We start from the raw sequence: 20,241 nt of genomic DNA, 5'->3' as shown, positions 1-20,241 counted from the left end.
CCCCCCCCCCCCCCATTTCACGGCTTCCTCGGGGCGTCTTGAGCAGCCTGCACAGAGAGAAGACCTGTTGTCCTTTATAAAGACAGTGGGGGTCATTTACAAAGACCGGCAGTTTACACCAATCTTTCATTCCCCCTGCACTGACACAAAAAGCGCATAATTTATGAGGCTCAAGCCTGGTCATAAACTAGGTGTGCCGCCAGCTGTCCGTGGGCCTGAAGTAAATACTACTGAAGTCCCCGACAGTAGTTTTCTTTCTGCTTTTATGTGGAAAAAAATTGTAAATGTGTTGGACCAGATTTCCCGGTCCGCGTCACTCCCAAGTGGCGAGCACAGTGCGAAAACACCCATGCACGGGTATTTAAAAAGTCACAAAACGGGGTTTTGTGATTTTTTTTTTTACGCCAAAAGCGGTCATAGCACTGGAAATAAATGACACCCAGTGTTCGTGTTTAAACCTTTGCCACTAAGTGTGCCACTTTCACACTCACGTTTGGTGCGGATCCGTCATGGATCTGCATAGACGGATCCGCACCGATAATACAACCGTCTGCATCCGTTCAGAACAGATCTGTTTGTATTAACTTTAACATTGGCCAAACGGATCCGTCTTGAACAGCATTGAAAGTCAATGGACGGATCCATTTTCTATTGTGCCAGATTGCATCATAGAAAACGGATCCGTCCCCATTGACTTACATTGTGTGCCAGCAGCGTTTTGGTGTCCGTCTGCAAAGTGGAACGGAGACGGAACTGATGCAAACTGAGCGGATCCTTTTAGGGCAAAACTGATCCGTTTTGGACCGCTTGTGAGATCCCTGAACGGATCTCCCAAACTGAATCCAAAACTCCAGTGTGAAAGTGGAAGCCCTCATTGAGGAACGGTAACCATACGCTTATTGCCTCACATAAAACAGTAACCACCAAGCTGTGCACAGCAAAGGCTTTTGTTCCTGTTCCATCTTCCTGCACCCTTCTTGATGACGTCATATACAGCTCCTATGACATCACGTCCATGCGGTCATGTAACTGCATGGTCAGGTAGATTAGCACGCAAGGCCAGCATTTGGTCCAGCAAATAATTTCCGCTACACATATTCATGACAGTCATGAAATATCCAGGAAAGCCGCCGCTGACGTGTAATGGGACTGAGCCTATATATAAAAATAACATCTGCGCAGACACAGCGCCCAGAGAGCAAAGAATTCACCGGAGACTCTCACCGCGACCTGCCTGCAGGGGGAGGTACTGCACGCAGCGTCACCGGCATTACGTCACCGCCGTCCTCACACCACGTGATAAACAAAACCTGGAGCACCACGTGACGTAACTCTAGCGGCTTCTCCCTGCAGTCTCCGCCCCCACGTGTTCTCCGCCCCCTCCGTGGAGAGAATACCTTGTTGCTAGGAGACGGAGGAAACTTCGCAGAAGCGCTTGGGACAGGTACGAGGGGAGAATGGACGGAACAGGGTGTCAGGGTGTCATATTGTTGGATGTAGTCAGCGCTGATAACCGTGGAGAATTGTGCTGAAGTATGGAGATATGATACGTGAGCCTCTGCTGGGATCCTAGTGTGGGGGGTGTATACATCGGGTGTTTTTTTTTATCAGCTCGGTTTAGGGGCTCCTTTATTAACACAATTGAATTAAATTTTATATTGTTAGGGGCCCAACTGATCCAAAGTACAGGGGTCCTGAGCCCCCCATTAGCTTCTTCATGACTGTGGTAGGGTGGCATCTGCATGTACACATCAATCACTCACTGCAGTAATGGGGGCAACCGCAGACTCTCCTGGTGGTGATCAGTGGGGATCTCTGCAGCAAGACCCCTGGAGATCTAGCATTTATCACCTAATGATGCTGATTGGTGGGAGCCTCCTTAATGCACATTTAATCAAATGAAGCAGCTTCGCAAATAGTCTTAATTACAAGCGTCCTATCATGTTGTGTACGCTGCTGCTATGCAATCCTATGTGTCTCCATGGTGACAGACAGGGCTGCCATCAGAAATTTTGGGGCCCCTTACACAGCTCCAGGCCTGGGCCCCCCCTCCTACCCTTCAGAATCCGTCCTGACTCCACCTCCCCTCCACCCCCAAGGACCTACCCCCAATTTCATTATTTTTTTACAACTACAAAGACAGTAAAAAGTGATAATCAGCGATTTCAGTAAGGAATTAATTTTTGACCAAATAATATGAAGCCGCTACCACGACAAGGTAGACTCTTTTAAGCAGGACCCTCCACTAACACTAACTGCACTACCTGTTCTAATCTGCCCCAGCAATCTTCCCCTGGCACATTTAAGAAAAAACACCTTAAAAGCACAAGGTTTACTGTTACAGTGTTATGGGGGGATCGGTGGATGACACACTGTTATGGGGGAATCTGTGGATGACGCACTGTTATGGGGGGAATCTGTGGAGGACTTACTGTTATGGGGGGAATCTGTGGATGACTTACTGTTATGGGGGAATCTGTGGATGACACACTGTTAAGGGGGGAATCTGTGGATGACGCACTGTTATGGAGGGAATCTGTGGATGGCGCACTGTTATGGGGGGAATCTGTGGATGACACACTGTTATGGGGGATCTGTGGATGACACACTGTTATGGGGGGAATCTGTGGATGACACTGTTATGAGGGATCTGTGGATGACACACTGTTATGGGGATCTGTGGATGACACTGTTATGGGGGATCTGTGGATGACACTGTTATGAGGAATCTGTGGATGACGAACACTGTTATGGGGATCTGTGGATGACACTGTTATGGGGGATCTGTGGATGACACACTGTTATGGGGGATCTGTGGATGACACACTGTTATGGGGGGAATCTGTGGATGACACTGTTATGAGGGATCTGTGGATGACACACTGTTATGGGGATCTGTGGATGACACTGTTATGGGGGATCTGTGGATGACACTGTTATGAGGAATCTGTGGATGACGAACACTGTTATGGGGATCTGTGGATGACACTGTTATGGGGGATCTGTGGATGACACTGTTATGAGGAATCTGTGGATGACGAACACTGTTATGGGGATCTGTGGATGACACTGTTATGGGGGATCTGTGGATGACACTGTTATGAGGAATCTGTGGATGACGAACACTGTTATGGGGATCTGTGGATGACACTGTTATGGGGGATCTGTGGATGACACACTGTTATGGGGGATCTGTGGATGACGAACACTGTTATGGGGGATCTGTGGATGACGAACACTGTTATGGGGGATCTGTGGATGACACACTGTTATGGGGGATCTGTGGATGACACACTGTTATGGGAGATCTGTGGATGACACACTGTTATGGGGGATCTGTGGATGACGAACACTGTTATGGGGGATCTGTGGATGACACACTGTTATGGGAGATCTGTGGATGACACACTGTTATGGGGGATCTGTGGATGACACACTGTTATGGGGGATCTGTGGATGACACACTGTTATGGGAGATCTGTGGATGACACACTGTTATGGGGGATCTGTGGATGACACACTGTTATGGGGGATCTGTGGATGACACACTGTTATGGGGGATCTGTGGATGACGAACACTGTTATGGGGGATCTGTGGATGACACACTGTTATGGGAGATCTGTGGATGACACACTGTTATGGGGGATCTGTGGATGACACACTGTTATGGGGGATCTGTGGATGACACACTGTTATGGGAGATCTGTGGATGACACACTGTTATGGGGGATCTGTGGATGACACACTGTTATGGGGGATCTGTGGATGACACACTGTTATGGGGGATCTGTGGATGACGAACACTGTTATGGGGGATCTGTGGATGACACTTTTATGGGGGATCTGTGGATGACACTCAACCACTCTCAAACCCAACTGGTCAAACTTGTTAAATGGATCCCAAACACAATATGCACAATAACACACCCCACCCCCTCCAACACGTAATTAACCCCTTCATGGCCTAAAGCAGAACACAAAGCTAAATAGAGCTGGGTGGGCTGGCAAGGGAGGGGTTAATAACAATAAGTGGATCCTGGCCCTGTGGGATAATCCAGAAAACAGCTTTGCAAAGACCACACAACATAGAGCTGCCGAGCCAAGTAGACAACATAAGGATCAATATGAAAATAAATAATTTGGAGCCTTTGAAATAGCTCAGCTCAGTATGCGGCATAGGCTACTGTCACCCTGCCGTTTCTGGGTCCGCCTGTGGGATCTGTTTCAGGGATCTCACAAGCGGCCCCAAACAGATCAGTTTTGCCCCAATGCATTCAGAATGGATAAGGATCCGTTCAGAATGCATCCGTTTGGCTCTGGAGGCGGACACCAAAACGCTGCTTGCAGTCGGATCTTTAAAATATTTTAACCTGTGACTCATTCGATTCTCAGACTCCCTGTACTTGTGTCAGTGACTCAGACTCAGAGCTGCTAGTGCTTACCTTTCCTCAGCTCCGATTGGTTGGTGGGCGGGGAGGGGAGGGGCTGGCAGCAGCAGCTTCCACTCTAGGATCAGATTACACTCCTCCCGAGTCCCTCCCCTCCCTGCTGCCAGCGGCTCTGCTATTGTGTGCTGTGACTCACTGCCTCAGCTCCGATTGGTTGGTGGGCGGGGAGGGGAGGGGCTGGCAGAAGCAGCTTCCACTCTAGGATCAGATTACACTCCTCCCGAGCCCCTCCCCTCCCTGCTGCCAGCGGCTCTGCTATTGTGTGCTCTGACTCACTGCCTCAGCTCCGATTGGTTGGTGGGCGGGGAGGGGAGGGACTGGCAGAAGCAGCTTCCACTCTAGGATCAGATTACACTCCTCCCCAGCCCCTCCCCTCCCTGCTGCCAGCGGCTCTGCTATTGTGTGCTGGGTCAGACTGAGCTGTTTCACTCGGATCCGCTCAGTCAGAGGAATCGACTCCTCCGGTTCAGTGAACTGAATCGATTCAAATGAATGATTCGTTCATGAACTGGACATCACTAGCAAGGAATAATCAATTGCCCCCCTCTAGCGATGCAATAAAGTTCAACTCAAGTCACTGACAAATGGGAGGGGGGAAAAAAAAAAATTAAAAAAAAAAAAATTAAAAAAAAAAAAATTTTTTTTTTTTTTTTGGAACTGGCTGGGCCCCCCCCAGGGTCTGGGCCCCTTACTGGGGTATTGGCTGTACCCCCCTGATGGCGGCCCTGGTGACAGACTACAAGGCTCTCCTGTGTGTAGTCAGGTCCTGCAGCCATGTGTTGCCCCCTTCCATCTGTTAGGGCAAAACCCCTACTTCTATGATCTGCTGGGGTCCAAATCAGCTAAAAGGACGAGTATACTCGGGAGAGATAAATGACACAGGCTCAAGGTTGTATCAGAATGATCTCTCTCATCTTTATTGGGCGGATACAAAATATTTATACCCTTTTTCTAGAACTCAAGCCAAACACAGATATCGTCATTTTACGTAAGCGTCACATGATTAATAATAACAACTTCTTTTTGATGCTTGCAAGTCAAGTATATATATAAAAATATATACCTAGTACCAGTTGTACTCCCAGAACTCCAGGCACACATACTTCTGAGAGCTAATAAGCAATTAACTTTGTTTGTCTCAAATACACACGGCTCAGCAATTCTCAATTCTGACCTAAAATAAACCAGCAAGTAAAATGGAACCGAGGATACAAAATGAAGGTGCAAATTCCCCCCACATCCCCTCCCGTTCCAGGTCACCTCTCCTGTCCTCCCTCAGGCCGCAGCCTATTACAGTGCCCAGAGGATTGGTGGGCCGCTCCAGGAACACTTTGCCCGCTTTGCAGGTCTTACTGCGTCCTGCCGACTCATTACTAGCTAATGTCCCATGTCCTCAGCTCTGTATACAAAATCCCGGTGACAGGTTTCCTTTAATATGTCCAAAGTAGGTGACAGACTCCCTTTAATCCTAAAAGGGGTCTGCCTGTAAGTTTGGGAGCTATACAGTAATCATAGTGTTAATATGACCCCATTATTAATGAGCAAAAATGACATTTATTTGACTTAAGTGAACCTGCACAATGGGGGTACGGTCACTTGCAGTGGGTCCTATAGAAAATCTGCAGCATATCTGCCCGAAATCTGTAGCGGCAAAATCAGCACCATATAGTGTGGGTTTTGGTGAGAATTAGTGCAAATGTGCAGCAGATTTCACCCTCAAAATCATGATATATGAAAATAATTCGACAACACGTTTTTTTTTTTTGCAGTTACTGTAAGCATTGCTGCTACTGTAAACTAGGCCTGCAAGATATATCGCCAAAGCAGTCGTATCGCGATAATCGCCGATTGCGATATGCCGATTTAGCCGACCCAAAAATGCTGCAATTATTTTTTGCTTGATAAGACACACTTTTTTCCCCCAAAAGTAGGAGGAAAATGGCAGTGCGTCTCATAAAGCGATGGTTGACTTTTTACGTGGCTGACACCGATGTATTGCTGGCCGCTATGCTGCCCGGCGCGACCAGCGATACATCAGTTACAGTGCGGGGAGGGGCTGGAGGCAAGTCGCGGCGGGCCCCGCGCACATAAGTGTCTTTATATGCAAAGTCTTTCTTTACTGCTGAAACAATCGCTCTCCTATTGGAACTCCTATTGATAAAATCGCCAGCCTCTGTACTCTCTATGAATGCACTGCAACGAGCGGGCCGGCCGGCGCATGACTTCAGTCAGTCACGATCGTGCATCACTAATGAAGTGGGAGGAGCGTGACTGACTGAAGTCATGCGCCGGCCGGCCCGCTCGTTGCAGTGCATTCATAGAGAGTACAGAGGCAGGCGATTTTATCAATAGGAAAGCGATGGTTTCAGCAGTAAAGAAAGACTTTGCACAAAGACAGTTATGTGCATGGTTTAGGACACATGAGGGGACATTAATAAAGTAATGCTGTGACACATAGGGCCATGAGGGGGACCAGCATAATATGCTATATGTGTGTCATTGACATATATAGCATCTTATGCTGGCCCCTCTCATGGCCCTATGTGTCATAGCACACATCCCCCATAACAGTGCATCATTCACAGATCCCCCCCCCCCACATAACAGTGTGTCATCCAGAGGTCCCCCATGACAGTGCCAACCACAGATCCCCATAACAGTGCATCATTCACAGATCCCCCCCCCCCCCACATAACAGTGTGTCATCCAGAGGTCCCCCATGACAGTGCCAACCACAGATCCCCATAACAGTGCATCATTCACAGATCCCCCCCCCCCACATAACAGTGTGTCATCCAGAGGTCCCCCATGACAGTGCCAACCACAGATCCCCATAACAGTGCATCATTCACAGTCCCCCCCCCCCACATAACAGTGTGTCATCCAGAGGTCCCCCATAACAGTGCCAACCACAGATCCCCATAACAGTGCCATCCACAGATCCCCATAACAGTGCCAACCACAGATCCCCATAACAGTGCCAACCACAGATCCCTGATTCAGATTCAAATGCGTGCATTTTTCCTATTCCAAGGCCTCATGGACACGACCGTTGTGTGTTTTGCGGTCCGCAAATTGCGGTTCCACAAAACACGGATGGAGTCTGTGTACGTTCCGCAATTTGTGGAATGGCACGGACAGCCATTAATATAACTGCCTATTCTTGTCCGCAAAACGGACAAGAATAGGACAGGTTATATATTTTTTGTGGACTATTGAACGAAGCAACGGATGCGGACAGTACACGGAGTGTTGTCCGCATCTTTTGCGGCTTCATTAAAGTGAATGGGTCCACATCCTAGCCGCAAAAACTGCGGCTCGGATGTGGACCAAAACAACGTTCATGTGCATGAGGCCTAAAACTCAGGGTATATCTGGAAAGTTGTATTACTTTTGATAAATAGTTCTCTAGGTTTTATGTATTTAAAGCGGCTCGGCCACCAGGATCAACCCTATAAACCAGGCATATAGCCTGGTAGGGTTGATGAAGCTGATTAAATGCATCCCTTTCTTTTCACTGTAGGAACCTGCTTTCTTGAGAAATTTGAACTTTTATGAATATGCAAATGAGCTATTGGACCACCAGGAGGCGGGCTTCTGTGGTTTGAGCACCGCTCCAGCGACACCCCTGATGCCCCATACTGACATCCCTTTCCTTCAAAATACGCCCCCCCTCCCCCTCGATTGACAGCGCTAGACCAGAGGCGCATGCATGATCTTGCTACTGTACATTGTGACATCATTGGCGGCAGTGGAGGCTCAGGGGGAGAGACAGGGGTGGAGGGGGAGGCGAGAATACTCACCTTTCCCCGCAGCCAAGATCCTCCACTTCAGCTGAAGCCGTAGATGCATGCTGTACACGTGCCGTCACGTCACTGAAGTGGCGGCGTGATCGGCTTCAGCTGAAGTGGAGGAGCTTGGATCCAAGGGTGAGTTTTCTCGCCTCCCCCTCCACCCCTGTCTCTTCATCCTGAGAGTCCACTGCCACGATGAGAACAAGGAGCATTAAAAAACGTTAGTAGATAGATTTGAAGAAATTACCCTTTTTTGGAAGCAGCGCTGCTGCAGAAGAAGTCAGGACTCGGTAGATAAATAAATAAAAGTGGATCTTTATATTTTCGTCTACGCGTTTCAGGGGCGGACTGCCCCCTTCATCAGGACAGTAGGTCTGTGTACATTGTGGGTGTGTTTGTTGTCTGTTTTATTCTCTCTGTTTGGGCGCGCTAATTCCGGCCTCTGGGGGGGCGTGTGTGGGGCGTGTGGAGGGAGGGGACTGGGGCGTGGACGCACGTGGTCTCCCTTGTTTGTATGACGCTCACAGGGTATGCTGGATGCCAGCCTGATGTTGTGTGGGCGGTCTTTGCTGACGTTTTGCTTGTGGGTGGGGTATTGGTGGCGCGCTTCTTAGGCGGAGTCATATTCAAAATATCGGTATGTCTGTGCGGGAGACGCAGTGTTTGTGGGCGGTGTGTTGTGGTGTGACGCGCTCCCTTGGCCACAATGGATGTCTCATGTAAGGGCTCTTTCACACCTGCGTTCTTTTCTTCCGGCATAGAGTTCCGTCGTCGGGGCTCTATGCCGGAAGAATCCTGATCAGTTTTATCCTAATGCATTCTGAATGGAGAGAAATCCGTTCAGGATGCATCAGGATGTCTTCAGTTCCGGAACGGAATGTTTTTTGGCCAGAGAAAATACCGCAGCATGCTGCGCTTTTTGCTCCGGCCAAAAATCCTGAAGACTTGCCGCATGGCCGGATCCGGAATTAATGCCCATTGAAAGCCATTAATCCGGATCCGGCCTTAAGCTAAACGTCGTTTCGGCGCATTGCCGGATCCGACGTTTAGCTTTTTCTGAATGGTTACCATGGCTGCCGGGACGCTAAAGTCCTGGCAGCCATGGTAAAGTGCAGTGGGGAGCGGGGGAGCAGTATACTTACCGTCCGTGCGGCTCCCGGGGCGCTCCAGAGTGACGTCAGGGCGCCCCACGCGCATGGATGACGTGATCACATGGCACGTCATCCATGTGCATGGGGCGCTCTGACGTCATTCTGGAGCGCCCCGGGAGCCGCGCGGACTGTAAGTATACCGCTCCCCGCTCCTCGCTCCTACTATGGCAGCCAGGACTTTAATAGCGTCCTGGCTGCCATAGTAACACTGAAAGCATTTTGAAGACGGGTCCGTCTTCAAATGCTTTCAGTACACTTGCGTTTTTCCGGATCCGGCGTGTAATTCCGGCAAGTGGAGTACACACCAGATCCGGACAACGCAAGTGTGAAAGAGGCCTAAGCACAATCGATTTGGGCGGAGTTAGCGTTAGATGCTTTACTTCTCGAAGGCATCCGGTATTAGTATGCGGTATTCGGGTGTGTGCGACAAATCTGCGCTGCTATTTCGATTTTTGAGGCACGCAGGAGAGTGGAGTATCATGATGTCGCTTGCATATTATATTATATTCTATATACTCTGTTGTTTTCATTTCATGTATGGGAAAAACATTATTGGGCCCATATGTCACTATTGGATAGTCAGGGAGATTGTAGTGAAAAGGGGAAATGAAAAGGAGGAACAGAGAAGGAAAATACAATAAAATAAAATAAAAGCCCTATAGGGGGTTTGTTTCATTGAGGATATATCAAAGGGTTAAGCCTAAATTCTTGATTTGCGGCGTATATGTGTTAATAGAAAGAAGTACTTGGATGCAGTTAGGATTTGTATCTAAAAAGTGAAGGGATTTTTCACTAAACCTTAACAGGAGAAGAGAGAGGGATGTCCCCCATTACGTATCAGTATATATCTGTATATGTGAACACTGGCAGAAGTGTATAAAAAACATTTAAAAAAGACATGCATAACAAAATGGGGGGTCCCGAAAAGGTTTTTGGGGTCCAAAAATGGTGAATAAAAAATACACATACATATATCCATATATATACACATAGAGTAATATATATATATATCGACACATATGCATATGTGTATACCTTTACCGATCGTGTGAGGTATATTACAAGATAGTTTCGCTGATCTCATTTAGTCCAAAGGGGGTCCAGTTGGAATATCCAGAAGACCTCTCTTCTCTGAAGGTTGTTAAACCTATTGTAGGGATTTTCGGGTATATAGTCGATTGGTGTGATTTTTATCGCATGTTTATTTTTTTCTGTTGTGGTCATGCAGTGTCTGGAGATACTCTGTTTTACATTCTGTTTCTGTATGTTATATCTGTGTTGGTTGACTCTGCAGTGTAGCGGCTGTGTGGTGCGACCCACATATTGGAGGCCGCATTCGCATTCAATCAGATATATAACATAGCTGCTCTGGCACGTAAGATGGTGTTTAATTTTAAAGGTGGCACCATTTTCTGTGGATGAAAAAGTAGTGTTTTTATGTGTAATAATATTGCAGCAGAGGCAGCGTTTGTAGCTGCCCATTATTTTCTGTGTAGTATTCCTTTTTGCCTCAGTATTTTGCTTTGGTTTCCTTGGGGCCACAGTGCTTTTAATTGTGGGGGCTCTTCTGTACGTGATCGTTGGCTTATTAGATAATATTGTGCGTATGGCATTGTTGGGTGTATTGTATTGTGTGTTGAGGTTAAGATGTCTTTCTACTAGAGTTCCTTCTTTTTCGGTTATTTTGCTGGTCAGACATTCTTTTTGTGTATTTTCGATGCTTCTCTTATATGCGTTTGTAATGAGCTTTTTTGGGTAGCCCTTGTCTATAAAAAAATTTTGTATTATTTTTGATTGTTTTTTTAAATCTACATCCTCTGTGCAATTGCGTCTTACCCGCTTATATTGGCTACATGGCACATTCTGTAGCCATTTTTTGTGGTGGAAGCTTTTGTAGTGTATATAGCTGTTTGTGTCTACCTGTTTGAAAAAGGTTTTTGTTATAAGGGTGTTGTTTGTAATTGTGATGGAAATGTCTAGAAAGTCTATATGGGTTTTGTCAAAGCTTGGGGTGAGGGAGATCCCCTAGTCTGCGCTGTTTAGTTTTTCGCAGAATTCTAGTGCTGAGGATTTGTTTCCGTCCCAGATGATGAAGACCTCATCTATATATCTTTTGTAGTATATGATTTCTTTCCTGTTGTTGTGATAAACATGTGTTTTTTCAAATTGGCCCATAAAAATATTAGCAAAAGCCGGTGCCACTTTCGTACCCATCACGGTCCCCTGGCATTGGTGATATGTACGACCATTGTAAATAAAAAAGTTGTTTTCTAGGATAAAACGCAGGCTTTCCAACAAAAAAAGGATTTGTGGTGATTTTGAGTGTGTGATCCTCTCTCAGTGTATTTTCCACACATCTAATGTCTAGAACGTGTTGTATGTTGGAGTATAGTGCTGTTACATCCATCGTTAGCAGAGCTTATGTGCCCTTCCAGGGGATGTCAGCTAGCTCTTGGATTAATTGTCTGGAGTCATGCAAATAGCTGTCTAAATTGCGCACATAGGGTTAAAGAAACAGATCCAGATAGTGTGATAGATTGCTTGTTGCTGAGTTGGTGTTTGACACTATAGGTCTCCCTGGGGGATTTTTGGGAGGACATTTTTTTATTTTTTATTTATGTATTGAGTCTCGTGGGCGCTTTTTATAAAGGCTGTTGGGAAGCGGTTCTCGGTTACTTCACGGTAATAGTCTATGTCATTCAGAATGTTCGGTGCTTCTTTTTCATAGTCTTCCGCATTTTGTAGGACTATTGACCCCCCTTATCGACTGTGCGTATTCTAATGTTTTTGTTGTTCCCAAGTTCTGTTAGGGCGCTTTTTTCCTGGTTGGTTAGGTTGGCTTTGTGGTGAATTGAAGAATTGACCTTTGTGGTGATCTTTTTTAGGTCCGCTGTCACCAGGTCAAAAAAAAGGTTGGTATCAGGTATCCTTGACTCTGAAGTGGAAAGAAGTTAGATTTTGGGCAGACTTCTTGGTGTTTGTATATTCGTGTCACTTCTGGGTTGGTGTTCTCTACAATCTCTTTCGCTTGGTTCTTTTTATGTTCGTATTCGAAATGTCTTTTTATTGTTAGATTTTTACGAAATTTTTGCATGTCTAGATATATTTCAAAGGCATTAACTTTGTTGTATGGGCAAAATGAAAGGCCCTTTTGTAGAAGGCTGTGTTCTGAATCTGAAAGCTTGTGTGCTGTCAGATTGAAAATTTTAACTGTTGGTATGGGGTCATTCTCGTTGTTTTCTTTTGTCGTTTTTCCTTTTTATATTGCCACCTTTAAAATTAAACACCATAGACTCCTTTGGTCCGGTCTCGGGTTTTAAGATAAACCTGGATAAGTCCGTGATATTGTCTTTAACATCCTTGAAGATGAAAGAATTGCTCCCAGAGTCGTGTAGAAGCATTTCGATGAGTAATTCTCACATTACTTACTTGGGAATAAAAATTGGGAAGTCCCCGTCATCCCTCTATAATCTGAATTACCCACCCCTATTTAAAGCTATTGCGGACGATCTTACTAGATGGCAGAGTCTCCCATTGTCCTTAACGGGTAGAAGTCATATCCTGAAAATTGTGTGTTTTGCCAAACTGTTGTATCCCCTACAGACGATCCCAATACTCCTGAGACATGCGGATGTCCAGGGCCTTCATTCAGTGTTCTCCAGATTTTAGTGGTCAGGGAAGAAACCCGGCATTGCACTGACAAAACTGATGCTGCCAAGAGATAAGGGTTTAAATGTACCAAATATTAGAGTATATAATCTAGCGTTCCTCTTTAGGCACTGTCTGGATTGGATACATGGGACTAGCCACTTTTCCAATTTCGATCTGGAGATCCATTTATCCCATCCATGGTTAACATACTCCATACGAGGAGACAGTTCCTGCCACCAAGTCTGAAGCGCTCCGCTATCGTCCGTGACACAATAGTGGCATGGAAGGAAGCACGTAAGCTGGCAAAGAAACCATTCCTAGCATCTAGGGTCCTGGGCCTGTGGAAGCATCCAGAGTTTACGCAAGGGAGCACAAACAAGATGTTCACGGTTTGGAGAGCGAAGTGTATTGAGACCCTGCTCGATCTCCTCCACATCCCTGATAAGAGATATCTAACCTTTACAGAATTCTGTCAGAAATATGGCCTGGAGGGGTCTCACGCTCTCCCCTTCCAGCAAGTCTATCTATTCTGTAGAGAGAGATTGTGTGATGTCGCGGGCGAATGTATAGGGAATTCCCTGGTTTTCTCACTAGGGGGTGGAAATTCCAAAATTTCCATCTCACACATTTATCAAGTAATGCGTGACTCGAGTAATAGAACCTCAGCGCAAGCTCTTTTTAAGAAGTGGGAAAGAAAGCTTAATGTTTCAGTTGATGCTGAAAAAATCTTACAGGGATGGGCTAGGGTATGTAAGGCAGTACCATGTGAAGTGTGGAGGGAGACGCATCTTAGGCTGATACACTCGGCCATTTATGCCTTTACCTTTCCCAAAAAACCTGATAATGCAGCTTTCCTTACTGCATGTCCGAAGTGTGGCTTAGATAAAGCAGACCTAGTACATTGTGTATGGATGTGCCCACAGGTTCAACGATTCTGGGAACATGTCAGATGCTGGATCAAAAATACACTGGGGTGTACCTTGGAATTAGCACCTGAGGTTCTTCTTTTCCATGATTATGGAGATACCAACCCTCCCCCTCATATTATAGTAGATGCGGCCTTGGTGGTGTCACTGCGTTGCTTGTTACAAAGATGGTTGAAGGCAGAGGTGCCTCAGATACAAGAAGTGAGTTCGCAAATGACACGCTTTATGTACCTAGATAAAACAGACACGGAGCTAACCAAAGATAAAAGAACTAAATGGTTTTTCAAGAGGTGGAGGACCTTTATTACAAACAGCTTTACTCATGACGAAATAAAAAACATAATGCAAATGTTCAAATACACAGAATGGTACAGTTTAGAAGCGCTCAAGGGTACGTTGGGGACTTTGTCTCTTGAAGATCTAATTGCATAGGGTGAAAGGAACATATCACAAACTAAGGTGACACTTAGCTAGGTAGACGTTTGAACCTTACTATGAAATTGATGTGGTGACTCAGTTGGGGGGAGGGGGGGTGTCTTGGGGAGTTGTTTATTGTCTTATGGGAAAAATGAGAACTTGTAGCACCAAATGTAACAGACTTGTACTCAAAAGCTTGTACTTTTCTTATTGGTGGTACTGATAAAACAATTTTTCAAAAAACAATTAAACACCATCTTACGTGCCAGAGCAGCTATGTTATATATCTGATTGAATGCGAATGCGGCCTCCAATATGTGGGTCGCACCACACAGCCGCTACACTGCAGAGTCAACCAACACAGATATAACATACAGAAACAGAATGTAAAACATAGTATCTCCAGACACTGCATGACCACAACAGAAAAAAATAAACATGCGATAAAAATCACACCAATCGACTATATACCCAAAAATCCCTACAATAGGTTTAACAACCTTCAGAGAAGGGAGGTCTTCTGGATATTCCAACTGGACCCCCTGACCCCTTTGGACTAAATGAGATCAGCGAAACTATCTTGTAATATATCCCACACGATCAGTAAAGGTATACACATATGCATATGTGTATATATATATATATATATATATATATATATTACTATGTGTATATATATATGGATATATGTATGTGTATTTTTTATTCACCATTTTTGGACCCCAAAAACCTTTTCGGGACCCCCCGTTTTCTTATGCATGTCTTTTTTAAATGTTTTTTATACACATACAAAGAACTTCTACCAGTGTCCACATATACAGATATATACTGATACGTACTGGGGGACATCCCTCTCTCTTCTCCTGTTGAAGTTTAGTGAAAAATCCCTTCACTTTTTAGATACAAACCCTAACTGCATCCAAGTACTTCTTTCTATTAACACATATACGCTGCAAATCAAGAATTTAGGCTTAACCCTTTGATATATCCTCAATGAAACAAACCCCCTATAGGGCTTTTATTTTATTTTATTGTATTTTCCTTCTCTATTCCTCCTTTTCATTTCCCCTTTTCACTACAATCTCCCTGACTATCCAATAGTGACATATGGGCCCAATAATGTTTTTCCCATACATGAAATGAAAACTTTATATAATATAATATGCAAGCGACATCATGATACTCCACTCTCCTGCGTGCCTCAAAAATCGAAATAGCAGCGCAGATTTGTCGCACACACCGAATACCGCATACTAATACCGGATGCCTTTGAGAAGTACAGCAACGCTAACTCCGCCCAAATTGATCGTGCTTACATGAGACATCTATTGTGGAACAAGGGAGCGCGTCACACCACAACACACCGGCCACAAACACCGCATCTCCCGCACAGACATACCGCTATGCGAATATGACTCCGCCCAAGAAGCGCATCACCAATACCCCACCCACAAGCAAAATGTCAGCAAAGACCGCCCACACAACATCAGGCTGGCATCCAGCATACCCTGTGAGCGTCATACAAACAAGGGAGACCACGTGCGTCCACGCCCCTGTCCCCTCCCCACGCCCCACACACGCCCCCCAGAGCCCGGAATTAGCGCGCCCAAACAGAGAGAAAAAAACAGACAACAAACACACCAACAATGTACACAGACCTACTGTCCTGATGAAGGGGGCAGTCCGCCCCTGAAAAGCGTAGACGAAAATATAAATAAAGATCCACTTTTATTTATTTATCTACCGAGTCCTGACTTCTTCTGCAGCAGCGCCGCTTCCAAAAAAGGGTCATTTCTTCAAATCTATCTACTAACATTTTTTAATGCTCCTTGTTCTCATCGTGGCAGTGGACTCTCAGGACGAAGAGACAGGACGAAGAGACAGGGGTGGAGGGGGAGGCGAGAAAACTCACCCTTTGATCCAAGCTCCTCCACTTCAGCTAAAGCCGATCGCGCCGCCACTTCGGTGACGTGACGGCACGTGTACAGCATGCATCTACGGCTTCAGCTGAAGTGGAGGATCTTGGATCCACTTTTATTTATTTATCTACCAAGTCCTGACTTCTTCTGCAGCAGCGCCGCTTCCAAAAAAGGGTCATTTCTTCAAATCTATCTACTATCCGCCATATCCCTGAAACCGTATCCCACGGCAACGGGTAAGGACCTGGGCAGCAGCAGACACCCCCGCAAGCTGGACGGGCTTATACCAGCAAAAGTGATTCAAAGGAGTTGTGACTTATCACAACCCATAACGGTAAGCACAATCAGTGTACTGTGGTTTTTAAACTATCAAACGGTTCTACACACGAGGCGCTGCCTCCTGTCTCTTTCTTTTTTATTTATGTATTAAAAAACGTTACCATAGTACACAAAAACAAGAAATGACCTGGAATGTCCCTGTGTAGGGAAAGGGGAGAACAGTGTCTAGACCAATGTAAACCCTAACAACGGGGACACACAAAGGGTAAGACTCGGTAAAAGCTCCGAGTTAAATAGCGAAAACAAACAAATGGGAGCTCATAATACCAAAAAATATATATGCTTTATTAAGACATGATTAAAAATTGAAATAGACATAAATGGGAATAATGGATGGATAAATACGATGCCATAAACATGATGTCATCATGTTTATGGCATCGTATTTATCCATCCATTATTCCCATTTATGTCTATTTCAATTTTTAATCATGTCTTATGTCAATCTAGGGGGAGGGAGGGCGTATTTTGAAGGAAAGGGGCGTCAGTATGGAGCACTAGGGGTGTCGCTGGAATGGTGCTCAAATCGCATAAGCCCGCCTCCTGGTGCTCCAATAGCTCATTTGCATAATAATAGTTCAAATTTCTCAAGAAAGCAGGTTCCTATAGTGATAAGAAAGGTATCCTTTTAATCAGCTATATGCCTGGTTGTATAGGGTTAATCCTATGTATAGGATTAATCCGCCAGTATAGGGTTAATCCGCCATGTTGTCCCAAAACACAATCGCACGTTATAGGGGTTTTCCCGTTAGTTTGGACCCCCAGTGGTCCCATTAACCAGACTTTTGGACCTGTTGCTGAAAGAGACAGCACTGCATGTTCGGTCACTGTTTTATCTCACTGGAGAGCCTCCATCGGTTACAGGACTAAAACCGACCTGTTCCTTCTTCGCTTTTTTCTTGCAGATAATACCACCATGCCGAAGAAAGGTAGAAAAAAGTCTGGCAGGCTAAGCCGTATGACTGAAGAGGAGAGGTTACTCTACATGCAACAGAAGATGATGGCAGAGGAGGAACAGAATAAAAAGAAAGAAGACATGTTGATGCAGTTCCTAAAGGTGCTCATTCAGTGTAATGATTCAGTAACGTAATGAGAAATGAAAAACATAATCCTACCATCTAGCTGTGCCGTAAGGCTCTGTTCACATTATACGGATAGCCTTCGTTTAACATATAAGATGGGACAAAGCTAAACTGATGTCTCTGATGAATGCCATACAGTGGCATCTGTCACCCATAGGGCCTCATTGTGAAAAAAAGTATAAAAGTATGAAATATCTATTATGCTATGCCATACTGTATTTTTTTTAAATTGCTGTATACTTTTATAAAAATACATTCTTTTAGCCTGTGTAAGACTAATGTAACCCTATCATGTTTAGCATGTACATAAGTTTCTCGATATAAACATACAAGTGGGACGTAAGCAATATAGGGGAGATTTATCATCCCAATATTTCAGAATATTGGCATAAAAAAGTCTCAAATCCCAGGTTTACAACTTTTTAAGTGCCATTTGCACAAAAAAATTAGCACAAATGCTGTTTCTGTGCTGCCATCTCCGCTTTCTGAACAGTTAGTGGTGTGGGCAGGTCCTCGGTCAAGCAGATTTATCATCATGTACGACAGTTATTTTGTGTAATTGATGATTGAAATCTATGCCGGCTACGAGTTGGTGTAAATTTTATTCTAGATGCACGCCTCATCAGAATTTAATTGCATCCTCTGGTGGGAGAGAGGACATCAAGACCTACATAGAAAATGCTAGTCATGATATATCTTACCCTGTATGTTTGTATCTGTGTGGTCCTATGGTAGGCAGCATCACTAGCCTGCTTTTCTTATCTGATCCAGTTCTGCTGTATAGTCCAAGTCGTGGGCATTCTCATTATATCCTTTTTGGATTTCCCCCAATGCATCCTCTATAAAAGTTTGCAAATTCATTGACATTATTCACAAAGTAATAGTAGTAAAGGTAAAAATAATAGGACGGACAAAGGGGGAATTTCTCAAGCAAGTGTGACATCTGATTGTTGGCGAAGGGTTATTGATAACATGCACATAAGTTCATGTTACCCTTCTCCTGGGGTCTTGTACAGTAATACTGGGAGAGAGGAGGATGTAATTCTCTCTTCTTCTCCCTGCAGTCTGTTAGCATGTCCCCCACTGGCCCCCCTGTCCTATACCACACTGGCTGAGTTCACAGTCGGCTGAAAGGAGGAGGGCTGCTTTAACCTGGAATATATCAGAACCTACAAACATATATTTTGTGTATGCCCAGGTTATTACAAAACCACAACAACCATATTAATAATCCATTAAATCTTTATTGAGTCCATACCCATAAAAACATACAAAAGGAGTCCACACTATCGAGTGGGAAAGAGATTAATAGGAGAGGGACTACTGGGATGAGGACCACACTGTAATTGGAGGAGCGACATTCAAGAAAACATCCATTCAAGTACTGGTATGCAATCTATAATGTTAAAGTGCTAAGTGCTTCATAAATAAGTGACAAATCTCCACTGTGAAAAATGTGCAAATACTGGTAGCCTACCAAATGTATAAATGCACATATATAATGTGAACACAATATGAATAATGTGTTGCACCAAATAGCAGAGGAGAATAAAAAAAATACACAAAAATACAAGATGTAGCTTATCAATACATACCACAATAGTAGATAAATACACCCATCCCAGTGTCCCTTACCTAGACAACGCGTTTCGCCAGATGGCTTTGTCAGGGGAACTGGAATATGTCAGGTTGTGTAGCAGCTAGGTCTTGCTTTAAAGATGACAATCTAAGCTTTTAAACAAGACCAGGATCGCAGTGGTTGCTGCCCTCCAACCAGAGACACAGCCTTTAGAAATCCGGTCAGGAGTGAGAGCTGCAAGTATATGCAGCTCTCACCGGGAATTGTTTCTAACAACTCTATCTTGGGAGGTATTGCGGCAAAGACCAAAGCCTTTATAGATTAGATTGTCAGCTTTAAAACAGCACCTGGATCACATCACTAGCTTCTACACAGCCAGAGATCCAGGCACTAGTAGCAAGAACGTATGAGATGCGTCCTTGGCTACAGAAGTGCCACCCACCCTGCAAAGACATACGAGATACATCCTTGGCAGGGAAAGGGTTAATAGTGGTTATTAAAATGGAAATTTTCAATGACATACTGTATGTTTGAAGACCAATATGAATGCTGATGAATATACTAATGTTGTCCTTGATGTTCTTTTCTGTGTTTCATGAACACATTTTTTTATGATATTTAAACATATTGGATGATTCCCCAATATAGGACAAACTTGCTAAAGAGGAACAAAACAGCAAAATTAATATGAACAAGCTGAATGTACAATGGCGTGCAGTACTGCGGGAGGTGAAGGCCACGGAGCTGCGCAGAGATATAGAGATTCTCCATCAGACATTTGAAAGAGTTGTGGACTGCAAGGACCACGTCATCAAGGTGTGAAACGGATGTTGTATTTACACTAATGAGTCCATCCGCAGCAGCATCACGCTATAGTGCTATGTGCCACCAGGTCATACTGCAGCTAGCCAAGTATTGTCCAAGTACCCACCGA

General features: G+C 44.9%; 1 protein-coding gene across 2 annotated transcripts in view; it reads left to right on the top strand.

The window, feature by feature from the left end:
• CCDC65 (coiled-coil domain containing 65) overlaps window positions 1-20,241 on the top strand; it is a 154,520-nt gene that overhangs the window by 112,604 nt on the left and 21,675 nt on the right. Inside the window, exons 1-3 of one of the 2 annotated variants that reach the window (XM_044285959.1) lie at window positions 1,393-1,444; window positions 17,552-17,703; window positions 19,956-20,123. In XM_044285959.1, the coding sequence (XP_044141894.1) occupies window positions 17,563-17,703; window positions 19,956-20,123 (309 nt within the window). In that variant the 5' untranslated portion in view covers window positions 1,393-1,444; window positions 17,552-17,562. Of the gene's footprint in view, window positions 1-1,392; window positions 1,445-17,551; window positions 17,704-19,955; window positions 20,124-20,241 lie in introns of those variants that run through there. The other variant, XM_044285958.1, reaches the window with a different exon arrangement.

Source organism: Bufo gargarizans, chromosome 3, assembly GCF_014858855.1.
Source record: "Bufo gargarizans isolate SCDJY-AF-19 chromosome 3, ASM1485885v1, whole genome shotgun sequence".
Classification (NCBI taxonomy): domain Eukaryota; kingdom Metazoa; phylum Chordata; class Amphibia; order Anura; family Bufonidae; genus Bufo; species Bufo gargarizans.
The sequence above is the reverse complement of the archived record's forward strand: the minus strand, read 5'-3'. Positions and strand labels throughout refer to the sequence as shown.